We start from the raw sequence: 20,603 nt of genomic DNA on the forward strand, positions 1-20,603 counted from the left end.
ATTCTTTCCCAATTTTTCTGATTTTGTCGTTGCATAATAGTTATAGAGAATAACTTTAGTGCGGTCCTTGCATAAAAGGAGGCTTTTATGCCCACCATTCAGAGGTCGCCATGCCAGCTTGGAACAAAATAAATTCATGTTAACAAACATACAGGATTTATATTACAGATGAGAATAAAAAACTTGCAAGATTAATTAAAAAAAACAAAAAAACAAATTAGAAGGGTGGTAGCCACCACAAGTGGGGGCTGGGGGTGGCCATGCACCACCCCTGGTGGCTTGCGCGGCTACCCACTGCCCCAGGGAGTGGTGCGCAGCCACCTCCACCGTTCACTTGTGGTGGCTTGGCAGCCACCTCTTTAATTTTTTTAAGTAATTTTTTAATTTTTAATTTTTTTTTTAGGGTAAGATTGGCTTAGGTGTCACTTTGGGATTGGTGGCACAAACCCACCCCACAGCATAGAAGATATTATGGTTATATTGTTGTCTCTATCTGAACAAGTACAAGCAGAGGCAAAACAAGAACAATCATTCAAAGGAGGATGACAAGTCTCAGCCTAAATTATCACCAATCCAAAAATGTAGAAACAGGAGGCAAAAAAATTATCATTCACATTATTGCGTTCAAAGTAATCAGATATGTTACGCCACTAATACAGTACAACGCCCATTAACCATTACTAATTTACCATGTTCGAGAAAAGCACTTTAGCATGAACCTCATTAACAGACCGAAATCACTTCTGGAATCAAGGAGAATACAGGAACATATTTGGTAGAATTCTCTCAGATACGAGAACATGACAAGGGTGCTTTAATTATGTATTTTAACTATATATGTTTAGTTGGGAAGTATGATCATCTGTGATGAGTTATTAGTACATCATTTAATCAAATTCATGCTGAAATCCCAGAGTTTCTTTGCCAACTCGATGTCCCTACCATGTGAGCTTGTCTTGGATGGGTTACTGTCTGAAAAGAATTCGCCACTCACCCCCTTGACTTGAGGATGCAATGCCACATAGCATGTTGTAGCAGCTCCCTGTGATCATAAATAAAATCATAAACATGACAAATAAAAAGCAAGAATGTGGTGTGACCAAATGAAGGCTTATATTCCAAGTCACTGTACCCCACTGAACCCTTTCCTTCTTTGGCATCCAACATAGACAAAATTAAAAACTGTAAATGTTCAAGATTACAGGAAACCTCAATATTTTAATTTCTTTTATGACAACAAGATGATTAAATAGAAGATAAAGACAAACATGTTAAGCTTATGTTTTCCCAGCATTGTTACTTTAGAGCCTACACGAACACTTAAATGAAGCAAACATTATCATGGTTTCTGCATGATGTACACAAGATTCATACACCTTAGTTGATTAAGCTAAAAGGTCTAATTAAAATACTGCTTACCTGCTGAACATTTTTAAGCACAAATCTACCAAGCCTATGAACAAGACCTGCAAAATAAAGATAGCTATAAATCCCCGATATTTTGCATCAAAAGCATCAGTGGGAGTGAATAGTTGACCCTCAAAAAAAAAAACAAAAATCTCCAGTAATAGCGGTTCCAAAAACATACGAACAGGAAATACATGAAAACATAGAGGAACTGTTACATGTATGACCATGTTTTACCGAAGAATTAGACATCCATAGGATTGAAATAAACTATGAAACTCATTGGAATTTACAGTTCCACTATATACTGTTACACCTACATTTGTTCATTAACCTACCTTCAGCCCAATTAACACCAAAAAATCCAAGTTTATAATGAGATTCAATAAAGTGCGTACCATTCACAATGTTGTTATGACGAAAAAGATTGGTGATGATTGCTCCTGGGTGAAGTGAATTTGCTGTTACATCCACCCCATCTTCCTGTTCAAGAAACAATCACCAATATTATGGATTCCACTTTAACATGACTACCTTCATATACACAGCGTGATGAGTATGACTATGTATATGTATATGTCTAAAAATTTACGTAAAGTTGATACTGTCAACAGTTGAGAAAGGGCAGAAAGGACTCTGTCGAGCACATGTTTTTTAAGGGGACTGTATATGAATATGACAGGTAATTGGACAATGATGAAAAATATTAAGAGATGAATATCATTGTAGCACTGGTGTGATCTAGAATTGCTAACCGTGAGTTGCAGGTTCAAGTCTAAACTGCAGGAGTAGATAAAATTTCAACAAATACAAAATCTAAAAGAAATCTCACACCAGTGACCTCAACTAACAGATAATGGAACATGATACTGTTAAGTTAATACTAAATAAAGGGCTTGTAAACGGATAAATATGATCAGAAGTTAGGAGACAAACATTGGATAAAAGAGCACATTAAATTCATTATAGGCCAGAGAGCCTGTTTAGTCAACAAAGGCTAGCATTTCACATAGAGGAGGTTTTTACACTGCAAGCAAGATAAAAGGGACAACGGGGTCCACATAATCTATCACCTCACCTTTTCCCCAACAGTTCACCATGGTCTTTCCCTTCAAACGCTTATGGCTACTCAACTAATAACGAATGAAACCATGGTGATGTTAAGACTTCTTATTTCCAGTAATATGGATGTTAAGTTACTAAATAAAGGACTCGTATAAAATTTATATGCTCAGAAGTCAGAAGACAAACATTGGGTAAAATAAGCACTTTAAATTAATTGTAGGTGACATAATCTGTTAGTCACAGAAGGCAATGTATTCCATATAAACAAGCATTTTATACAGCAGACAAGATATAAGGGACAAAGGGGTCCACATGGATTATAACCAATCTCGACATAGCAAAATTTACCAACATAAATCTCAGACCATGCGGTAAGGCTCCTGTATTAATCCCTATTTAAGGAATACAGACACATACAAAAACACATACAAATCGTCCCTAGTGAAGGACACACACATGTCCAAGCATGCACTCAGACACAGCAGAAATTTTATTTTCTAGTTTTAAAAGAAGGGGATAACAAAAGTAAGGCCATTCTCCCATTGCTCCATTCAAAAAAATCCCTTCTAGATGAATTGTTTAAGTTGAAGGTGTCATAACTACATGGTTAAAAGCCTGTTACCTTTTCAGTTGCCATTCCAACACTTTAAAGTAGGGAATAGATAACCCCACTGGGTTATACAATAATATACTTGATCCTTATACTAAGAGACTCAGTTTGCTTTATCAAGAAAACAGAATTGCAGAGATAAGGCACTAAAGCTGAAATATATATCAAATACAAAAGAAATAAAAACTGAGTTTTAGAATTTCAGAATTAACTTAAGATATTTAATAAATAAAAAAAATGTGATCCTTGAAAATCAACTTTTAATATAATGGAGAAAAAAATTTGCAAATAAGGCATATGAGTTGCTTGGTATTGAGCTAAAAATCATAAGCATCATAGCAAACAATAATGTCGAGCTATGGCTGTTTAGAAAATTGCAAAGAGGAGTGCTACGTATACTCTTAAGTGTCCACTCTTTGACGTGACAGTAAAAATCATTAGTAGATGAAATAACAAATGAAAGTATATGTAGAATCTAATGGTGAATTTCATTGCCACGTCAGAGAGTGAGCACTTGGGAGTATGTGTAGCATTTATCAATTGCAAAATGTTCAAAAGTGCCATTCATCTACTCTTTCACTATGAATGTATCTTCAATTTCACTGCTATCCTAGAGAAGTTCACATACCTTCAAACGTCTTGCAAGCTCATTGGCATGCAAAATATTGGCAAGCTTTGATTGGCCATATGCAGCCCAACTGCTATACCTGTGTATGAGCAAGTCAAAACGCAATCAAATGTATGCAAAATTCTCTAGTCAATATATGCCATCTAAATAAAACACAACATATAAGCATACCAAGCAACTTCTAGGGTAGTGTCATAATTGACTTGATGATATGTGATCTATTTTGTCAAGCAGACTGTAGTATCAAAGAGGGGTTATTGTCTGATATAATCGTAAAAATCCCAAGTTGTCAAGCGTAAGTGTATAAATTCAATTATTAAAAGCGACCAATACATACATAATCGTTGAAATGTAGGATCTGTAAGAATACTTTGGGAATACCATGCACCGTAGTTTTATATAGCACATTGGATAACCATGCTTTTGTACAATACCTCAAGTTATAATGATTTCTCTCATTGCATTTTCTATATAAATTGTTTAGTTGTTTGTAGTAGAATTAAGGTATATATATATATATATATATATATATATATATATATATATATATATATATAATTTCATTAGAAAGCGTAGAGAGGAGCAACTCAAGTACACATGAACTATCAAAGAGAGACCCACAATTAGGAAGAAAAAGAACACAAGTCTAGAAAGTCTGCAAGCTAGAAAAGTGAGGGCTATTGTACACCGCCATCCAAGCATAAAGAGATTTGAAAATAATGGCTTTAACTCTAACACCAATCTCTCACAATCTTCATAGCTTCTCGCGTTCCAAATGCACCATATTAAACATACATGAGCTATCCTCCAAGCTTCTAACTTGCAACAGCTTTCCAATTGACTTCTCCAGCTAACTAACAACTCGACCACCCTTCTAGGCATGACCCACTCTACACCAAACAGTCGGAATATTGAAACCCACAAATCTCTAGCTACTTCATAGTGGAGGAGAAGGTGATCTGTGAACTCCCTGCTTCTCTTATACATGCAGCATCAATCCACCACTATGACGCGGTTCTTTCTCAAGTTATTCAATGTCAAAAATCCTCCATAATACTGCTCTCAGAGGAGCCTTAATTCTCCAAATGTTCTTCAAAGATTTTTGCCCAACTCAATTTCTTAGACAGGATCATATTTAGATCTCCCCTTACTCTTAGGACTCCACTTTGGTGGAGCTGATTATAGGCAATGACTTTTACGCTATAATATCAAATGAGGTAGATGTATAACATGTAAAAGCAATCCATTGAAAATATATCATGTATCTAGAAAATGAAAATTATGAGGAAGAATCTCTGGAAAACTTAACAAGATGTCTTACGAAGTAAGCAACAACCACTAACATAGGGAGTTCCAGATCTTCGAAAGATATAAGCAGCCAAGAGCAACAGCCCCTAGACCAGGGACAAACATGTTATTTTTTCAAAGGAACATAATAATTGAGCATGCTAAATTGCTGATTTGCTGATGGACATGGAATACTATCTCAATAGCATAATTGAATGACAGTCTAGGTTATGGTTAGATGGCACTACCCAGATTTATCATTTATTTGATCAAAACGGATTCCTTCACGGTATGAGAACCGGTGAGCCCCAGATGAAACATTAACAATTCTTCCTTCCTTGCTGCTTTTACGTGCTGTTCTTTTCATAGTGTCCAACAAAAGATTTGTCAAAAGAAAATGACCTGTAAGTACCACAAAAAAAGGAGGATTTAGTCCAGTTCCACATAATTCAATTTAGCATCTATAGACACAGTACATAGTGTTGTAACGTATGGACTGATGGACTGTCCCCAATTCTACATGCAGCAACAGATAGCAAGTGACGGAGGAAAAACACAGTCATCTTGGAATTTTGAAACTGTCTACAAGGATCTAGCAACAATTATCTTGGTTGCTTGATAGTTTATTATTCCAATAAAATCCGCAAACTTGAAGAACTACCAAAGAGTATCTCAAAGCTTCAAAAGTTGAAACACCATGGTCTACCAATGGAATTTTACACAGAGAAACACACACACACACACACACACACACAAAGTTAATTGAGGTGAATTTTAAACACTGGTATAGAACATCAGTTTAACAACAAATATTTCTTTAATTAAATGCAACACACCTAAGTGATTTGTTGCGAACTGTAGTTCTATGTTATCTTTGGAGAGCATGAATGGTGTTGCCATAACTCCTGCATTGTTACTTGAAACAAAGAAGACAGCGTCACTCCTTCTTGTTTAATACCATGAACTAAGGAAGCTTAAGAGACAGAAATGCACAATAATGTTTTCATGGGTGCGGACAGAATTAAGTCACTGCAAGAGTAAGACACATATATGGACCAGTGAAAACAAAATGTGGAAGAACAGCTACCATTACGGCTTGCACCCTTATCTTACATTAGGATGTTCAGTGGAAGACCGGAGGAATTGAAATCAGATGCAAATTTCCTTACGGATGCCATTGAGCTAAGATCTAACTCCATGGCATCAACTTTAGCACTGGGGATTTCCTTAACTATTGCTTTTTTGACATCTTCAGCAGCAGCCATATTTCTGACCCCCATAACTACATGGGCACCACGCAATGCAAGAACTCGTGTAGTTTCAGTGCCAATACCACTAGATGCTCCTGCAATCAGAGTGTCCACAAGTAACAAGCAAGCCAGTAATTGAATGTAGCAAACGCCTTTGAAAAATATGTCCCAAATAATGTGTTAAGAAGCTAAAAATTTTCTTGTGCAATTGCTAACGAAAATCTACAGCAAGAATTCACCGAAAATTCCCATTAAGTCGAGAAGCACATGACTAGATTCCAATTCTACTAATCTAAATAGTTTGACATCTACAAGATTACGAAACCGAACAAACAGATAACTAAGGCTCCGGTTGGCATTTAAAAAGGCTAAATCCAGCATGAATCTCCACAATAATTTCTTCTTTCCGTATACCAATATAATGACTTGGTTAGCAAGAAGTCTGCTTTCTTCAGAATTATGGAAAATGACAGATTAGTATGAGAAACAGTAAAATATATTTAAAATGGCTCCATAATCATCTTCATTTACCACCACGAAAAAATGTATGTTGTTAGTTCCCTTTTCCGAAAACAAACAACGGCCATACGCAATCTAAAGGAAAAGTAATTCACTTTTCACGGATAAATGAAAAAAGAAAAAATAAACGATGGAGGAACATGCAGTACCTGTAACAATGGCAGTGAGGCCCGTCCCATCAATCCCTTCAGTAACTTCCTCTGCTGTGGAGGAAGACGAAAACCCCGATGGCCCTTTTCTGTGAAACGGCCACATTCTGTGTGTGTTTGTGGAAAATTCCCTTATCCGGCCAATTTGGCAGTTGCGCCCCAATAAAATAAGCCTGAATATTTTAATTCTATTTTAATACTTAAATCTCCAAGCAAGATCAACGGTTCAAAATTTGGTAAAGGAAAAGAAAATAAAAGCCCAACTTAGGCCATGTGGCCCATGTTGGTACGTTGAAATCTTTCACTGTCAGTTAATAGCCCAACCACCTTCCGCCCGACCGCTCCGGCCCAAATTGGGAAGAAAACCCGACCCGCCCAGAGATCTCAACCCACCCTTCCCCCAATTTTCCCCTTCCATTCCAGTCCCAACTCCCAAACCAAACCCTAACTAACTACCACCACCACCACCACGTGCGACGGCACTACTCTTTGACACAAGTCACGTGCCGGACACAAATCGATAATTAGAGAAAAGAGAAAGAAGGAAGAAGAAACACAGGCTTTTGGAAACCCTACCGCCCTATCTCTTACTCTCGCTATCTCTCAGACCTCTCTGCATTTCACCCTCTCACCTTCAAGGTACGCATCTCTCTCTCTCTCTCTCTCGATATTTGTGTGTGTATATATATATATATACACATCAGCACACAACTTGTATATTTATTTTAATTTTGATTTTGTGTTATCGTAAGTTGTGGGATTCATAAATACCAGTCAAGCTTTGCTTTCATTGGAAATGAATCGGATTCTCAAGTATTCTATGTAGTTTAATCTGATTTTCTTTATTTGAGTACCTGAAACCCATTTTATGGTTATGTTTGTGTATACTTTTGTTAAGAATCGTCGTAATAGGGTCAGTTGGATGCTTATGCTTTAAGTTCCGGATACTGAAAATTTGACAAGCCCATTCCTACCGCCCCGGACAACCACCCTGGTCAGGTCCAAGACACTCTGGTTGAACCCGTGACTTCAGGGCAGCATTTTCCTTTCTTAAGTCTTCTATTTTCCTGGCCAGGGACTCCCAGGATGCCTCATTCACCACGCCATGCTTACCAGCCACCAGAGCTAGAGAAGCCAAGCAACTCCTCACTCCTTTTTGAATTTCGGTTATTTCTAACAAATTATTTGCGACCAAACTGAGCATATACTGATGGCCACATCTGCAATATTTGAGCTTCAGAGCTTTCCATCAGTGGCTTTTGCTACGAACTCACCAATATGGTTTATATATACATACTCTTTTACCTACTTATGTCTGTGTGATTGTTGAATACTGATCAAATTTCTGTTATGGGTCCTATTGTATTTTTCTAGCTGTGATGCATTTGATTGTTTTATCTTGTTGCTGATTTTCTTCTTTTGTTACAATTCTATTTCTCATGAAAAACACTATAGGTGGGACTATCTACGTGAGATTGTAAATAGAGGAGGGCTCTAAGAAGACAGAAAATTTCGAATATATATAAAGGAGCAAAATTGGAATGTTTTACAAATAGGAAACTGGACTAAAATTTGATTTTGCTTTTCTTTTATAATCTTTTGCTTTCTAATTCTGATCTCAGTTATCTTTTAATCGCTTCTGGCAGTCACATGTTCTAATTTCAGGCAAAACATCATATGGTGTGGTGCTTATCTTGTTTTCTGCTTTACTACTAAGTAAGAGCAACAACATCCAAGGAAGCTCTCCGTATAAGAATGCTTATGCACTTGTTATTGAGATTCAACATCCAATCATTTTGGGAGGCACTGATAAAGAGTTTATAACATCCTAACAAAGTCAAGATTTTGAATAAGGCGAATTGTTCATTTGCTTTGCGACTCCTTGTTTTTTATGTTGGAGGTGCAAAGTTCATTGAGTCAGAACTCTTATAAGTTATTTGCAGTGTCCTTTTCAAATGTCAGAAGGTTCCATGGCCGTAGTTAAACCTGAGGTATGTTATCTTTTTATTTTGTGATGATTTCAGATGAATTATGCAGATAAAAATCTGATTAATCATTTTTTTTAAAGATATTTATACTCCATTAGTTGGTTGTTGGGGAGTCATGGTGACTAGGGGCTGCTCCTAACCTGAGTGTATAGAGGGTTTAGGTGGGCTTTATTTCTAATATTTAAAGGGTATTAAGACCTTGTTGTGTTGAACTTATTTACAAATCTGCCATTCAAATAGTATTATGACTAGCCTTTAACTTGCTCTATGCACGGGTTTTTTTTTCTAGTAGTGTTTAATTTCTAAAATATTTTCAAGGAAATGTTGTGGAAAAGAATAGTAATAATAGCAAGACCAAAAGTGAGACACAAAGCACTAACATTAATTTACCTTAAGGCATCCAAGTCTCTCACTAAATCATGCCGCTTCCTGCTACTAAAAGCAGTGTTGATTCTAATAAAATGATACATAGAAAAGAAAAATCTTGCGTATTACTTGCAAAAGTTACGAAAAAGAACAAAACTAAGTTTTTAAATTTCCCAAGAAACAACAATTAAAACAATGTAACCCCAAATGAGGAATTGCGTTGTGAAGCAACAAGACAAAATTAAGTAATAGATCCTGACCAATCAGATTTGATCCTAGAAGAATCATCAGAATATAAGTAAAGCACACATTATCTTGATACTTGGCATTCCAAGTTTCAATCTCTGAGTAGAGAAGCACTTATCTTAGATGAGTGGTTTTGGTCGCTCAAAATTAGGACTGATAATGTTTGACACGACGTGCAAACTCGACACTAGCCCAACACAAAATTAGTGGGTTAAGGTTGAGGAATCTAATCCATTTAATTAAATATGTCGGGTTAGAGTTGATTTATATAGTCTTATACTTTATATCTTGACATGACTTAAACTCAACACGCAACATTTAGAGCTGACAATTTTTTACAAGACCTGCAAATTTGACACAAACCCAACATGAAATTAACGAGTTATGATTGAAGGGTCTAGCCTGTTTAATTAAATGGGTTGGGTTAGGGTTGACCTATATAGTCTTATACCCATGCCTAGCACAACCCAAACCCGATACGTGAACATGAATTGCCACCCCTACTTTAAAGATCGTAACTAATAATAAGTATTAGATAGATATAAGTCGAAACATTATAGGAACAACAAAATACATTGTTTGTTTTGCACATACTCAACACACAAATTACGACATTGAAAAAGAAAAAACGACCAAATGGCAATAGGAAAAACCTCTAATGATGACTTTATCTTGTTCTGCTGGGATCTCTGTCTCATCTCTTGGAACTTCCTCTTTAGCCTCCTCATGAGCTTCTTCTTCCATATATGCCTCAACACCGGTGCTTTATTACAATCTTCAATTCTCCTAAACCTCAACCCACCATGTGCCTTCTAACAATTCCATCTTCTAGTATATATATATATTCTCATTAATTTCTAAAGTATTAGTTCCTAAACTAACAAAAATGTAAAAGTTCATCTTGAATATCTGCACAGATGAATACAAATAAGAAATTTTATCTTCAGTGACCTCATACAATTAGTTGGGGCATAAACGCAACCAAATAGAGATAAATGCAAATTGGTCAAATTCCTCAGTACCCAATCGGTAAAATATCACAAACGTAATATCTAAATTGTCAAATATTGCAAACAAAAAGCCTAAGATTTCTTTACCTTCAAATGCATTTTTCATTTTCTTGAAAACCCCGAGTTCTGATTACTCTAAGAGAGAGAACCTAAAACAACAGTAACTTACGCAAATTAAACACTAAAACATTTCAAAAACAAAAATTAGACTTTTTTAAGGGCATTGTAGAAAATGGGGTTTAGAAGTTATCTTTTCTCCACGTATTTCTCTCAGCCATCAAATGTGCAGTGGAGAAAACATTCTGTCCAGTGCCAATGAGCTTTGCCTCAAATGCTATCCCCAATCGAGATTCAGGACTTCTTACCCTCCTTGCCTGATCTTGATGGGAAATGACTGTCAACATTAACATCATATCAGCCATCAACATTACTCTTCAATACCCTTGATATCTTCTGTTGTTTCCTGCTTTCTCCTTCCTCATCATCTTCATCCTCTACACTGTAATGAATGGTAGCCTGAGATGTTTTGAGTTTTTCAAGATATGTAATCTCTTCATCTCCATCACCAAGCGCTTCATCTAACACGTCTCTCGGAGATATGTTTGCTTTTGCAAACAGGCTCGTATTTATCAGCCTGGTTTATGGAAATGTTTTCTTCAGGCATCCTGCTCCTGAAGAATGAGCTTTTCCCACATTAAAACCGTATTTCAAAAAATCTGTCCATGACCCCCGAACCCCCCCCCCCCCCCCCCCCCCACCCCCAACATTGTAAAGGAACGGTTGTCATCTGAATTTCCTGCAGCACATATATACACTAGATAGATAGCTGCAGTAAGATGCATAGCCAATCTCTGAATTGGACTTCAAAACAGTGTTGCGTGATAGGGCCTCAGCAAACTGGGACTTGATGTGTTGCAGAATTTGATTCAGGGGCTAAATTGGAAGGAAAGAAAAAACAATAATTCCTAGAGACCATCAGGTAACAGCATAAGGAATTTCTAGCAGTTAAGGTCGAACAAAATCCAGTGGAACAATTTATGTTTCGCATGCACCCACATCTAGAAAAGGTTAAAATGAAAATTGAAATTTCATTTTTTTTTAATTCCTTATGCAGTGCTTAAGGAAAAAGCAATTGACGCATGGCTAATGATTTAATATGAGATTTCTTTACCTTCCAATGCGTTTTCATTTTCTTGAAAACCCCAAGTTCTGATTACTCCAGGAGAGAGAACCTAAACAGCACTAATTTACACAAATTAAAAACTAAAACATTTCAAAAACACATTTTTAGAGTAATTATTGTTTAGAGTAATTATTGTTTACACAATTTAGACTATTATTTAAGGGCATGAAAGTAGTACTTGTTTAGAGTAATTATTGAACTCCACGGTGATCTCATTGCAGAGTTGTTGATAAGCTAATTCCCCTCCTGAAACCATGTATTCACCAAACCCACTACCAAAGCTTTTATCTGATCATTCTTGGAAAACATAAAGCTCTTTGTTGTCACCACATCCAAAGAAGGCTCTTGCTGTGATGTAATTTTGCCTAGGGTTTGTAGGCTGGTTTTTGTTGGGGTGTTTGGGGTTTCTTGTTTTCCTTTGTTTTTTCTGTTTTTTGTGTATTTCCTGTATGCTTAGCGACGCCTACGCTTTTTATAAAATTTCTCTGATTACCTATCAAAATAAAACCCAAAACCCAGAAAACCCCATCGATTAAAAACCCAAGATACACCCCCCACACCCAAAGAAAACACACATACACAAAACCATAATGATTGAAGCTATGCAACTCGGTAGAGTGCAGATTGAGGTAAGAAAAAAAAAAAACAGCAAATAAAGAGGCGCCTTTTAAAGAAACAATAGCGAAGAATTGATAGAGAGAGAGAGAGAGAAAGAGAGGGACCTTCGTGCTGGACAGATTGGTGCTGGGAGGCAGGGGTGCGCTTGGTGACGGTGTGAGAGACGAAGACGATGAACTCCTTAACGGTCGGTCCATTGTACTTTCCTGTGAACACATGCACCATCCGTTTGCTTCGAAAGTGGTTGTCTTAGAGAAGTTGAGAGTGTGGGATTGGAGTTGGGGTTTGTGTGTGCGTGTACGTGTTTTTATTTATTTATTTTTTTTTTACAAGTGATACTTTTGTTTTGAAGGAATAGCAGATAATGGCTTAAACACTTTATTTAAAATGTTGTGAAAAAAAAACCCTTAAAGATCTTATTTTAAAGTGACACATGGCAGAATTTTAGGCATCCTAAAATTCTACTTGTCATATTTTTAGACAACCTAGGGCTACATTCTCTTATGAGTCTGCTATTATATATTATATAAGATTTCATAATACTGTCACACTGTTCCATTTAAGATATTGTTGCCCCTTTGGTTAGAAACCAAAATTTTCTCCCATAGGCAGAGCTCAATGAGATGACAGTGTGCAATGAACCTCGGTCAAGCTTAGATCATAGGTTTATTTATGTTGGCCTAATGATTTTCTTATTTTGATCCTTAGTTCTGTTTATGGTTTATGGTATTGTTTATCCAGATGAAGTCATACATTTGGCTTCAAACTGTTGATGGTTCAATCCAACAAGTAGAAGAAGAAGTTGCCATGTTTTGCCCTATGATATGCCGAGAAGTAATTCAGACAGGCATGGGATCTTCCAAAAACTATGCTATATCACTTCCACAGCGAGTCAATCCTGCTATCTTGGGCTTAATTCTTGATTACTGTCGATTTCACCAAGTAGCAGGTCGTTCTAATAAGGTTTGATATGCTGTTCGACTCTCTTGTGATGCTTTTGCTCTTTTTAAATGACATTTATTCCTCAATTTGTGATTAAAGATGTTCTGAGTTTTAGTAAATTTCAGAAATGAAAAAACTTTTATTACAGTCCCTCCAGGAAGATAGTCATTTTATCTAGTTTGTTGTTAACTTACTAGTTTATAATTATTTTGGGGAGCAGTGACGAGTGAACTAGATGGTAGAACTTATAATTGAATAGTTTAACTAAAATTTGAATATTGATATCTCTTTTGCCACAGGAGCGCAAAACTTTTGATGAAAAATTTATTCGGATGGATACAAAAAGGTTATGTGAGTTGACATCTGCAGCTGACAGCCTCCAATTGAAGCCTTTAGTTGATCTCACAAGCCGAGCACTTGCTCGGATTATTGAAGGAAAAACTCCTGAGGAGATACGTGAAACATTTCATTTACCTGATGATCTCACCGAGGTTGTATTGCTATCAAGAAATCAATGTTTTTAACATCTACTTTGCTCATGGTTTCTCATGTAGATTTGGTTTTCTCTAGGAAGAGAAGTTAGAGCCCCTAAGAAACATCACCGATGACCCACGTATTCGGCTTCTGAATCGATTGTATGCAAGAAAGAGGAAAGAATTAAAAGAGAGAAAGAAATTGAAGGTGCTACTTTTACTTATTTGCTTGTTTTCTGCCCTCATTGTATTTGAGCCCAATGTTTTGTGCTGAATATTCAATTCTTGCTGTATATGAATTCAAATTTTGATTGAATTGGTTTCACTCTAATTATGTAGTTGAAGCACTTGGATGTTCATGTATATATTAGCATTAATAGCAAATGGATTCCATATGTTTCAGAATGTCGAGGTTGAGGAGGAGCGTGTGGATGATCGCTCAGTCGATGATCTCTTGTCATTTATAAATGGTGGAGATGAAGGTATATGAGAGAAATGATCTTTTCTCCATTCCATTTAGACAGCTTGTCTCTTTTCTTCGTACAAGTGGGGTTCTCAACCTCTTGCAACTTATCCATGTGTTCATAAATCCCTGAATTATCTGTGTCAGACTTTGCAATATTGCAATTGATAAATTGTGAACATTCAACAATTGATGCTTCTAGTTATGCATATCGCTCCATTTCTTTTAAAGATATTAAAAACCACTTTGTCATTGATTTGCATGTCTTTTCTGGTGAAAAAGACAAGTATTATACTTTGGATGGATTTTTTGGATTTATTCAAACCTAAAAGTGAGAAAAGAAGAAAGAGAGAATTATATAAATGAATGCGGGACATTAAATATGGTATAATTTCTTAAATGGTTTTTCCTTCTTTTCTTTTTTTTTGACATACAGAACCTTGTGACGTAGTTAACCTTAACACTCTAACTCAGAATTTTTCTAGATTTGCACATAAGCCTTAGATACTATTGAAAGTTATAATAACTAAAAACAAAAAACAAAAAACAAATTTTGGACTGTAATTGCATTCACACAGAGATTTTTTGTTTTGTTTTTGGCAAGAATTCACACATAGATCAATTCTTTAAAAGTTGGAATATTTGTGGTCATGTCTAGATTCAATTGGGAAAAAAGAGAGTGGGTTTCTGGGATTCATCTGGGTATAATGATAATGGTTTTTGAGCAATTTTGAGTCGATTTATATAGTTCACACGTTTCTTCTCTCTCTCTTTTTTTGTTAGACAATCTTTGGGATTTTTAAACTTTTTATGGGATGGGATAGGTGAAGAATTCAAATTTCACTTGGTTAGTTAGTCCAAGGTTTGCTCCCAGATCATCTTTGAGGGGAGGGTGGGATTTGGAACTTGAGGATGTTCAATCACCTTTATTTAGGAAAATGGTTATGACAATGTGCTTGAGAGAGGGGCATGGTGAAGAGTTGTTGTGGATGCTAAATATGACAATTTGTGAGATGTATGGTGTTCTATTGAAACGTCCTCGAGTCGTTTGCGGTGGGGTTATGGAAGAATATCAAGAGGATGGATGCTATTTTTTAGGCATTCCAAATTTGAGTTGGGAGATGACTCCAAGATTAGATTATGGCATGATGTGTGATGCTTTAGTAGCAATTCATTGGGAGGTTTCTAGTGGTTACTTTAGTGGAATGTTAGATTCATTAAAGTGGCCCACGACTGGGAGGTGGATGTTATTGCTTCTTTCTTCAATTTGTTGTATTCCTATAGAGTGAGACGAGAAGGTGAAGAAAAGCTTTGGTGGATCCCTTCAAAAAGAAGGGTGTTCGTGGTTAGCTCTTTCCTTGTCTGTAATGATGGCATTCTTTTCCTTGGAAAAGTATTTGACGGACCAAGGTTTCTTTGAGAGTGGCTTTTTTTGCTCAATTGGCGGCCCTAAGGAAGATCCTCAACATGGATAACCTTCAGAATCGGCATGTCATTATGGTAAATAGGTGTTGTATGTGCAAGAGGAATGAGGAGTCTACGGACCATCTTCTACTCCATTGTGAGGTTGCTTGTGCCTTATAGAATGCTTTTTTCCAATTGCTTTGGGTTGTCTTGGGTTATGCCTAACTGGGTAGTTGACTTGTTCGCTTGCTAGTGAACAAGTGAGGACATGGTGTCTTCTTGCCTTCTTTGGTGCCTATGGAGGGAAATGAATCATCAAATCTTCAAGGATCGCGAGAGGACGTTAGAGCAACTTAAGTCATTTTTCTTTTATTCTCTTTTTATTTGGACAACTGTGTTGGTAGCTCCTTTGGAGATTAGTTTTCTATGATTTTCTTGTTCGTTTTTCTCCTTTTAGTTAGGTGCTTATCTTGTATACTTCCTGTGTTCATTTTTAATGATATTTCAATTACTTAAAAAAAAAAAAAAAAAAACTTTGTTTTATGAATAAGGATTATTATTATTTTTTTCATTCTATCAGGTCTATGGTTCGAATCCCCTTGGGTGCAAACAATTCCTTGGGGCAGGCGAAGTCGGAGTATTACCCGATTCGTGTGGAGGGGTGCTTTACACGGGTTCGAGGTTTATCCGACAGGGGTGGGTACACGAAGTGGCCTTGCCTTGGAGGGGTCCTTCATTATCAAAACAAAAAAAGATATGAATATGAATTTTTTATGAATAAGGATTTTTAGGGTCTGTTTGGGACTGCGTTTGAGGGGTCTAAAAGTGCTTTTAACACTCAAAAAGTTTATTTGAAGAAAAAAGTACTTGTTTGGTAAAAAAATTAAAAACGCTTTTAAGGGTTCAAAAAACCTAAAAATAGCAAAAACATAATTTTGACAAAAGCTTAAAATTGAAGCTTTTGTCCAAAAGCTTAAAATTGAAGCTTTTGTCCAAAAGTTCTTTTTGACTTAAAAGCTTTATTTCTTAAGCTCAATCCCAAACATGCTCTTAAACTATTATACTCTTGAACACATTTAGCATTTTAGAGGCAAGCCTGCGGAGGTGCTTTTTGGAGGAATTCTGTTATTGTGATACCTTCTTGTTGTGGGTTGCCCTTGGATGAATTTCTTAAATTCCCTCAATTTCATTGGGTCATTCAGACCCCTCACATTCCAGCAACCAAAAAGAATAATGAAAACAACAAGGGTTTGGAACCCTTAAGAGAGGTCTATCTCCACCTTCCCCATTTCAGGAAACGACTCATCTTACCCTTATTCTTCTTCTTGACGCCCAAGCCTTTCTTGTTTTTCCTAAGAGTTCTTATCTTTGCTGCCCAAACTGCTGCAGGAAATGCTATTTGGACAGTAGTGGATCAAGGTATGCAACAAGCAGAAGTCATGATAAAAGGCCTTGATATATGTTAAGTTACCACTTGCCTCAAAAGATTAAGTTGATAGGAAATAATAATTTATTTATTTAATAATAGTCACACTCTTTTTGCATTGGGCTTAGACTCTCCTTTTGATATAATATAAGGCCCATAGAATATTTAACTAAAACGAAGGATATATTATGGAGTCAGCGTTCGAATTCAAAATCACTGTTCTAATTTCTTAGCTTATAGGAAATGATACATTTAATCGTTTAATTAATATTCTAACATTATAATGGTTGTTAAATTTCTACAGTTTACGTTGTTTCTGTTTTATGTAGTGCTTGATGTAGTTCAATTAGGAATTTATATAGTTTTCTGATCATGCTATAGCAAGGTTAACCATAATATGGTGAAAATTTTGATTTTAACATTGCTGCAACTTGTCCATTATTGTTATAAATAGATTAATGTTCTTTTGGATGCACTCTATGCCTACACCCTGAAGTAATCATGTTTGTGAAGTATTTTTATTTTGATAGATGCTTCATTTTGTTAATTTCTTGGCGATACATGTAAGACCATTAGCAAGAGACTCCCTAAATCCCATTTCCTTCTCTAAATTTAGGGAAACCTCTTCAAAACTCCCATACAACAAACTCCCTTGGTGTTCCCTAAACCAAGGGAAACCCAAGGGAAGCAAAAGTGCTACCCTATTTCCTCTCTCTTTCTCCTAGCATTTATTTGAAAGAATATTTAAATGGCTTTCTCTTTCTCTTTCTTTTCCGTAGCATTTATTTGAAAGAATATTTAAATGGGATAGGGAAAAGATGATGGAAGTTGTTGTGGAGTTTATTTGAATAGGAAAGCAAAAAGTAACTTGGTTCCCTGTATTTAAAGAAAATATAAGAGAAGCTGTTGTTAGTGTTCTAAGTAGTTGGTTTTGTCTCAACATTCAGTGGCTTTTTGGAATAGTTGAGCTCATGAATTGTGCATAGCCTATTTGGTTATTTATCTTACTATTTTACATAATCTAATCTGCTCTACAGATACAAAGGGGACGAGAACCAGTAAGAATAAAAAGAAAAATCGTCGGAGAAAAGATCAATCAAAGGATTCTTCTTTAACCAATGTAAATGGAAACCATAATAGGGTTGTCACCTCTCTCTCTCTCTCTCTCTCTCTCTCTCTCGTCTTTGTGTGTGTCTGTTCGTACATGTGTATACATGTATATGTATTGACAATGAGATTCTTTTATTTCCTTTTATCATAATTATTTTATTTGCACTTAATGAAGTCAATATTCTCATTTTTGAATTGCTGGTGTCTTGATATTTTAGGAGTTGCTTGATCTGCCGTCTGCTTGCCATGAAGATGAGGTTAACAATGTTGTATTGGCCTCTCCTAGTACAAGTTCAAAGTTGCAAGATTCTGCCGTTGTGACTTTTTCCCCAAAGCTCGAGTTTGAGGATGGTGATATTGATGATGATTTAGATCCTGCGATGAAGGAGGAACTTGACAGGTTAGATGAATATATTAATTGGGGTATCTAGATTAATGTGATGAATTCACCTTTTGACTTTAGTTAGATTACTACAATTATGTTCATTATATTTCCTGGTGAACCCGGAAGATTACTTAAACTTTACGGAACTGCCAGTAATACTGCCAACTCATTGCCACAAAATGTATGTCAAAAGAACCTTTGTTAGAAGCACGGTTTTGCTTCTCAACTTTATTGCAATCTTCCTTGTCCCAATGATCTTAGATATATCACATTTCAGCTTTTAGTTTCTTTTCTAAAAGGTCTTGTCCACCACATTCCCCACCCTCGTGGGCAGCCCTTGTTTCCACCCCACTACCATTCTAGTCCTCAACTTTAAGCCCAGATTTAACAGATTAATCTGTGGAGATTGAATTAAGGGGATTTAATTGGTTCTAAATGTGATCAATTTGAATTTATTAAGATTTTACACTTGAGAAGTTTGAAGTTTTAGGGGTTGTTTAGAGAGGAAACTTGCTTCTTCTTTTTTTTTCTTCTTCCCCTTTTTCGTTTCATGTATACTGCTCATGTTTCATTTTGACACCTGTTCCCCGGATAGAAAGTTTGGCTCTATTTGTTATTTGTTAATACGTTTTGGTGGATATTTTTTGTATTTGGTTTGAAAAGAGTTCTAATGTGACATAAATGTGAAAACTGTTTTTATGTTTTTAAGAGTATTTGTGTTTGGCTTCCTAAGGGGTAGCACAATCGGTTAAGGACTACGCCTCTTGAAGTAGGGGTCACTAGTTCAAACCTCCTATTCTCCTCTTCTCCTTGAGGACAAAAAAATTACTTAGAAAAAAAAGTATATATAAAAAAGAGTGTTTTGTATTTGGGTTGTTTGTTAATGTTTTTGTTTTTGAAAAAAAAAACAAAAATTTTAACAAACGGAGCCTTTATTATTCGTTAATATTATATCTTCTATATTTGCATTGTATTCTTTTATGTAGGGAAGTGGAGGATTTTGCACGAAGATTAAATTCAGATTGGCCGGAAAGAATGCAGGAAATTTTATCTTTGGGCCAAGAAAGAAAGTTTATGCCTATTTCTATAAATGGCAATGGTTCCATGGGTAGATATACAAGTACGTTCTTCCTCAACCTTCTTAATACGTTATCATTGGTATTGGCAGTCTCTTCTAGTCTTCTATGCTCCCTGTTCTGGAAGATTTCAATATGAGTCGCCTGTCTCCTAGTCTTCAAGAAAATATGTTGTTTGCTTGTGTGTGTGTATATATATATAGAGAGAGAGAGAGAGAGAGAGGGCTGGTGTAATTGATGGTTTGATGTTTATCGTTTGTTCATGTGAATAGGTTTGGATCAGAGATAATGAATCAATGATAGATAACTTATTTCTTGAAAAGGACAGCAGCTCGAGTGGTTTGGAGAAGATGCCAATATGGAGTTTGCTACCGTCAAAGGCGACAAGAGTTCACATTTTTTTTTTTTTGGGTGTGGGCATCATGTGAGTATTTTATTTGTTCTACCATCGCCAAAATGCAATTTCTTTTCATGGGCGTGTTGTATGTAGGAAAATAGAAAAACGAAAAGGAAAAATAAGTTAAAAGGAAAAAAAAAAAAAAAATTATAGTTGGCAATTCGGGCATAGTCTGAATGTGTCAGGTGGTTTGTGATTTTCAGCAATGGTCATTGGCTAGTTTCTGTACTTGAGATTATGTTTTCATAATTTTTTCATTTATAGTATCTTTAGGCCCTTTTGGCCACGCAAAGTTTTGTGGAAAATATGTACTTTCAAGAGAAGTGATCATTAGAATAAAAATTTATATGAGAAGGGCTAAGTGCAATATGATCTGTTTTGGATTGGATTAATATTGAGAAAGCATTCTTGTTGGAGGGAAGTATGAGTAATTTTAGAAGTCTCTTTTGTGTCACTCCAAGAATGATGCGACTCTTAAAATTATCATTTGATCAAAGTTCAATAATGATCAATCATAAGCCCAATGATAATTTTAAGAGTCACATTATTTTTGAAGAGATATAAAAGTAACATAAAAAGGACTTGTAGCATTACTCAGAGA

At 36.0% G+C, this 20,603-nt stretch overlaps 2 protein-coding genes across 4 annotated transcripts; one reads left to right on the plus strand and one right to left on the minus strand.

Annotated features, from left to right (window-relative positions):
* Positions 1-580: 580 nt before the first annotated feature.
* LOC132168154 (short-chain dehydrogenase TIC 32, chloroplastic) lies at positions 581-7,086 on the minus strand. The gene is made up of 8 exons (XM_059579254.2): positions 6,916-7,086; positions 6,111-6,342; positions 5,834-5,913; positions 5,246-5,399; positions 3,711-3,789; positions 1,806-1,890; positions 1,420-1,466; positions 581-1,042 (listed from the first exon to the last, which is right to left on the minus strand). The coding sequence occupies exons 1-8, from the start codon at positions 7,019-7,021 to the stop codon at positions 884-886; spliced, it is 942 nt and encodes a 313-aa protein (XP_059435237.1). The 5' UTR covers positions 7,022-7,086; the 3' UTR covers positions 581-883.
* Positions 7,087-7,347: 261 nt separating this feature from the next.
* Positions 7,348-20,288, plus strand: LOC132168152 (SKP1-like protein 21). Of its 3 annotated transcripts, none has more exons than XM_059579247.2 (10): positions 7,348-7,554; positions 7,814-8,906; positions 13,068-13,289; positions 13,568-13,759; positions 13,839-13,949; positions 14,145-14,223; positions 18,072-18,175; positions 18,363-18,544; positions 19,516-19,649; positions 19,878-20,288. In XM_059579247.2, exons 2-10 carry the CDS (start codon positions 8,871-8,873, stop codon positions 19,892-19,894), a joined length of 1,077 nt encoding a protein of 358 aa, XP_059435230.1. In that variant the 5' UTR covers positions 7,348-7,554; positions 7,814-8,870; the 3' UTR covers positions 19,895-20,288. The 3 variants fall into 3 exon arrangements, with proteins under 3 accessions (XP_059435230.1, XP_059435235.1, XP_059435236.1); XM_059579252.2 differs by having other exon boundaries at positions 18,072-18,154; XM_059579253.2 differs by lacking the exon at positions 7,814-8,906.
* Positions 20,289-20,603: the final 315 nt, after the last annotated feature.

This window comes from Corylus avellana, chromosome 2 (genome assembly GCF_965113065.1).
Source record: "Corylus avellana chromosome 2, dhCorAvel1.hap1.2, whole genome shotgun sequence".
Classification (NCBI taxonomy): Eukaryota; Viridiplantae; Streptophyta; class Magnoliopsida; order Fagales; family Betulaceae; genus Corylus; species Corylus avellana.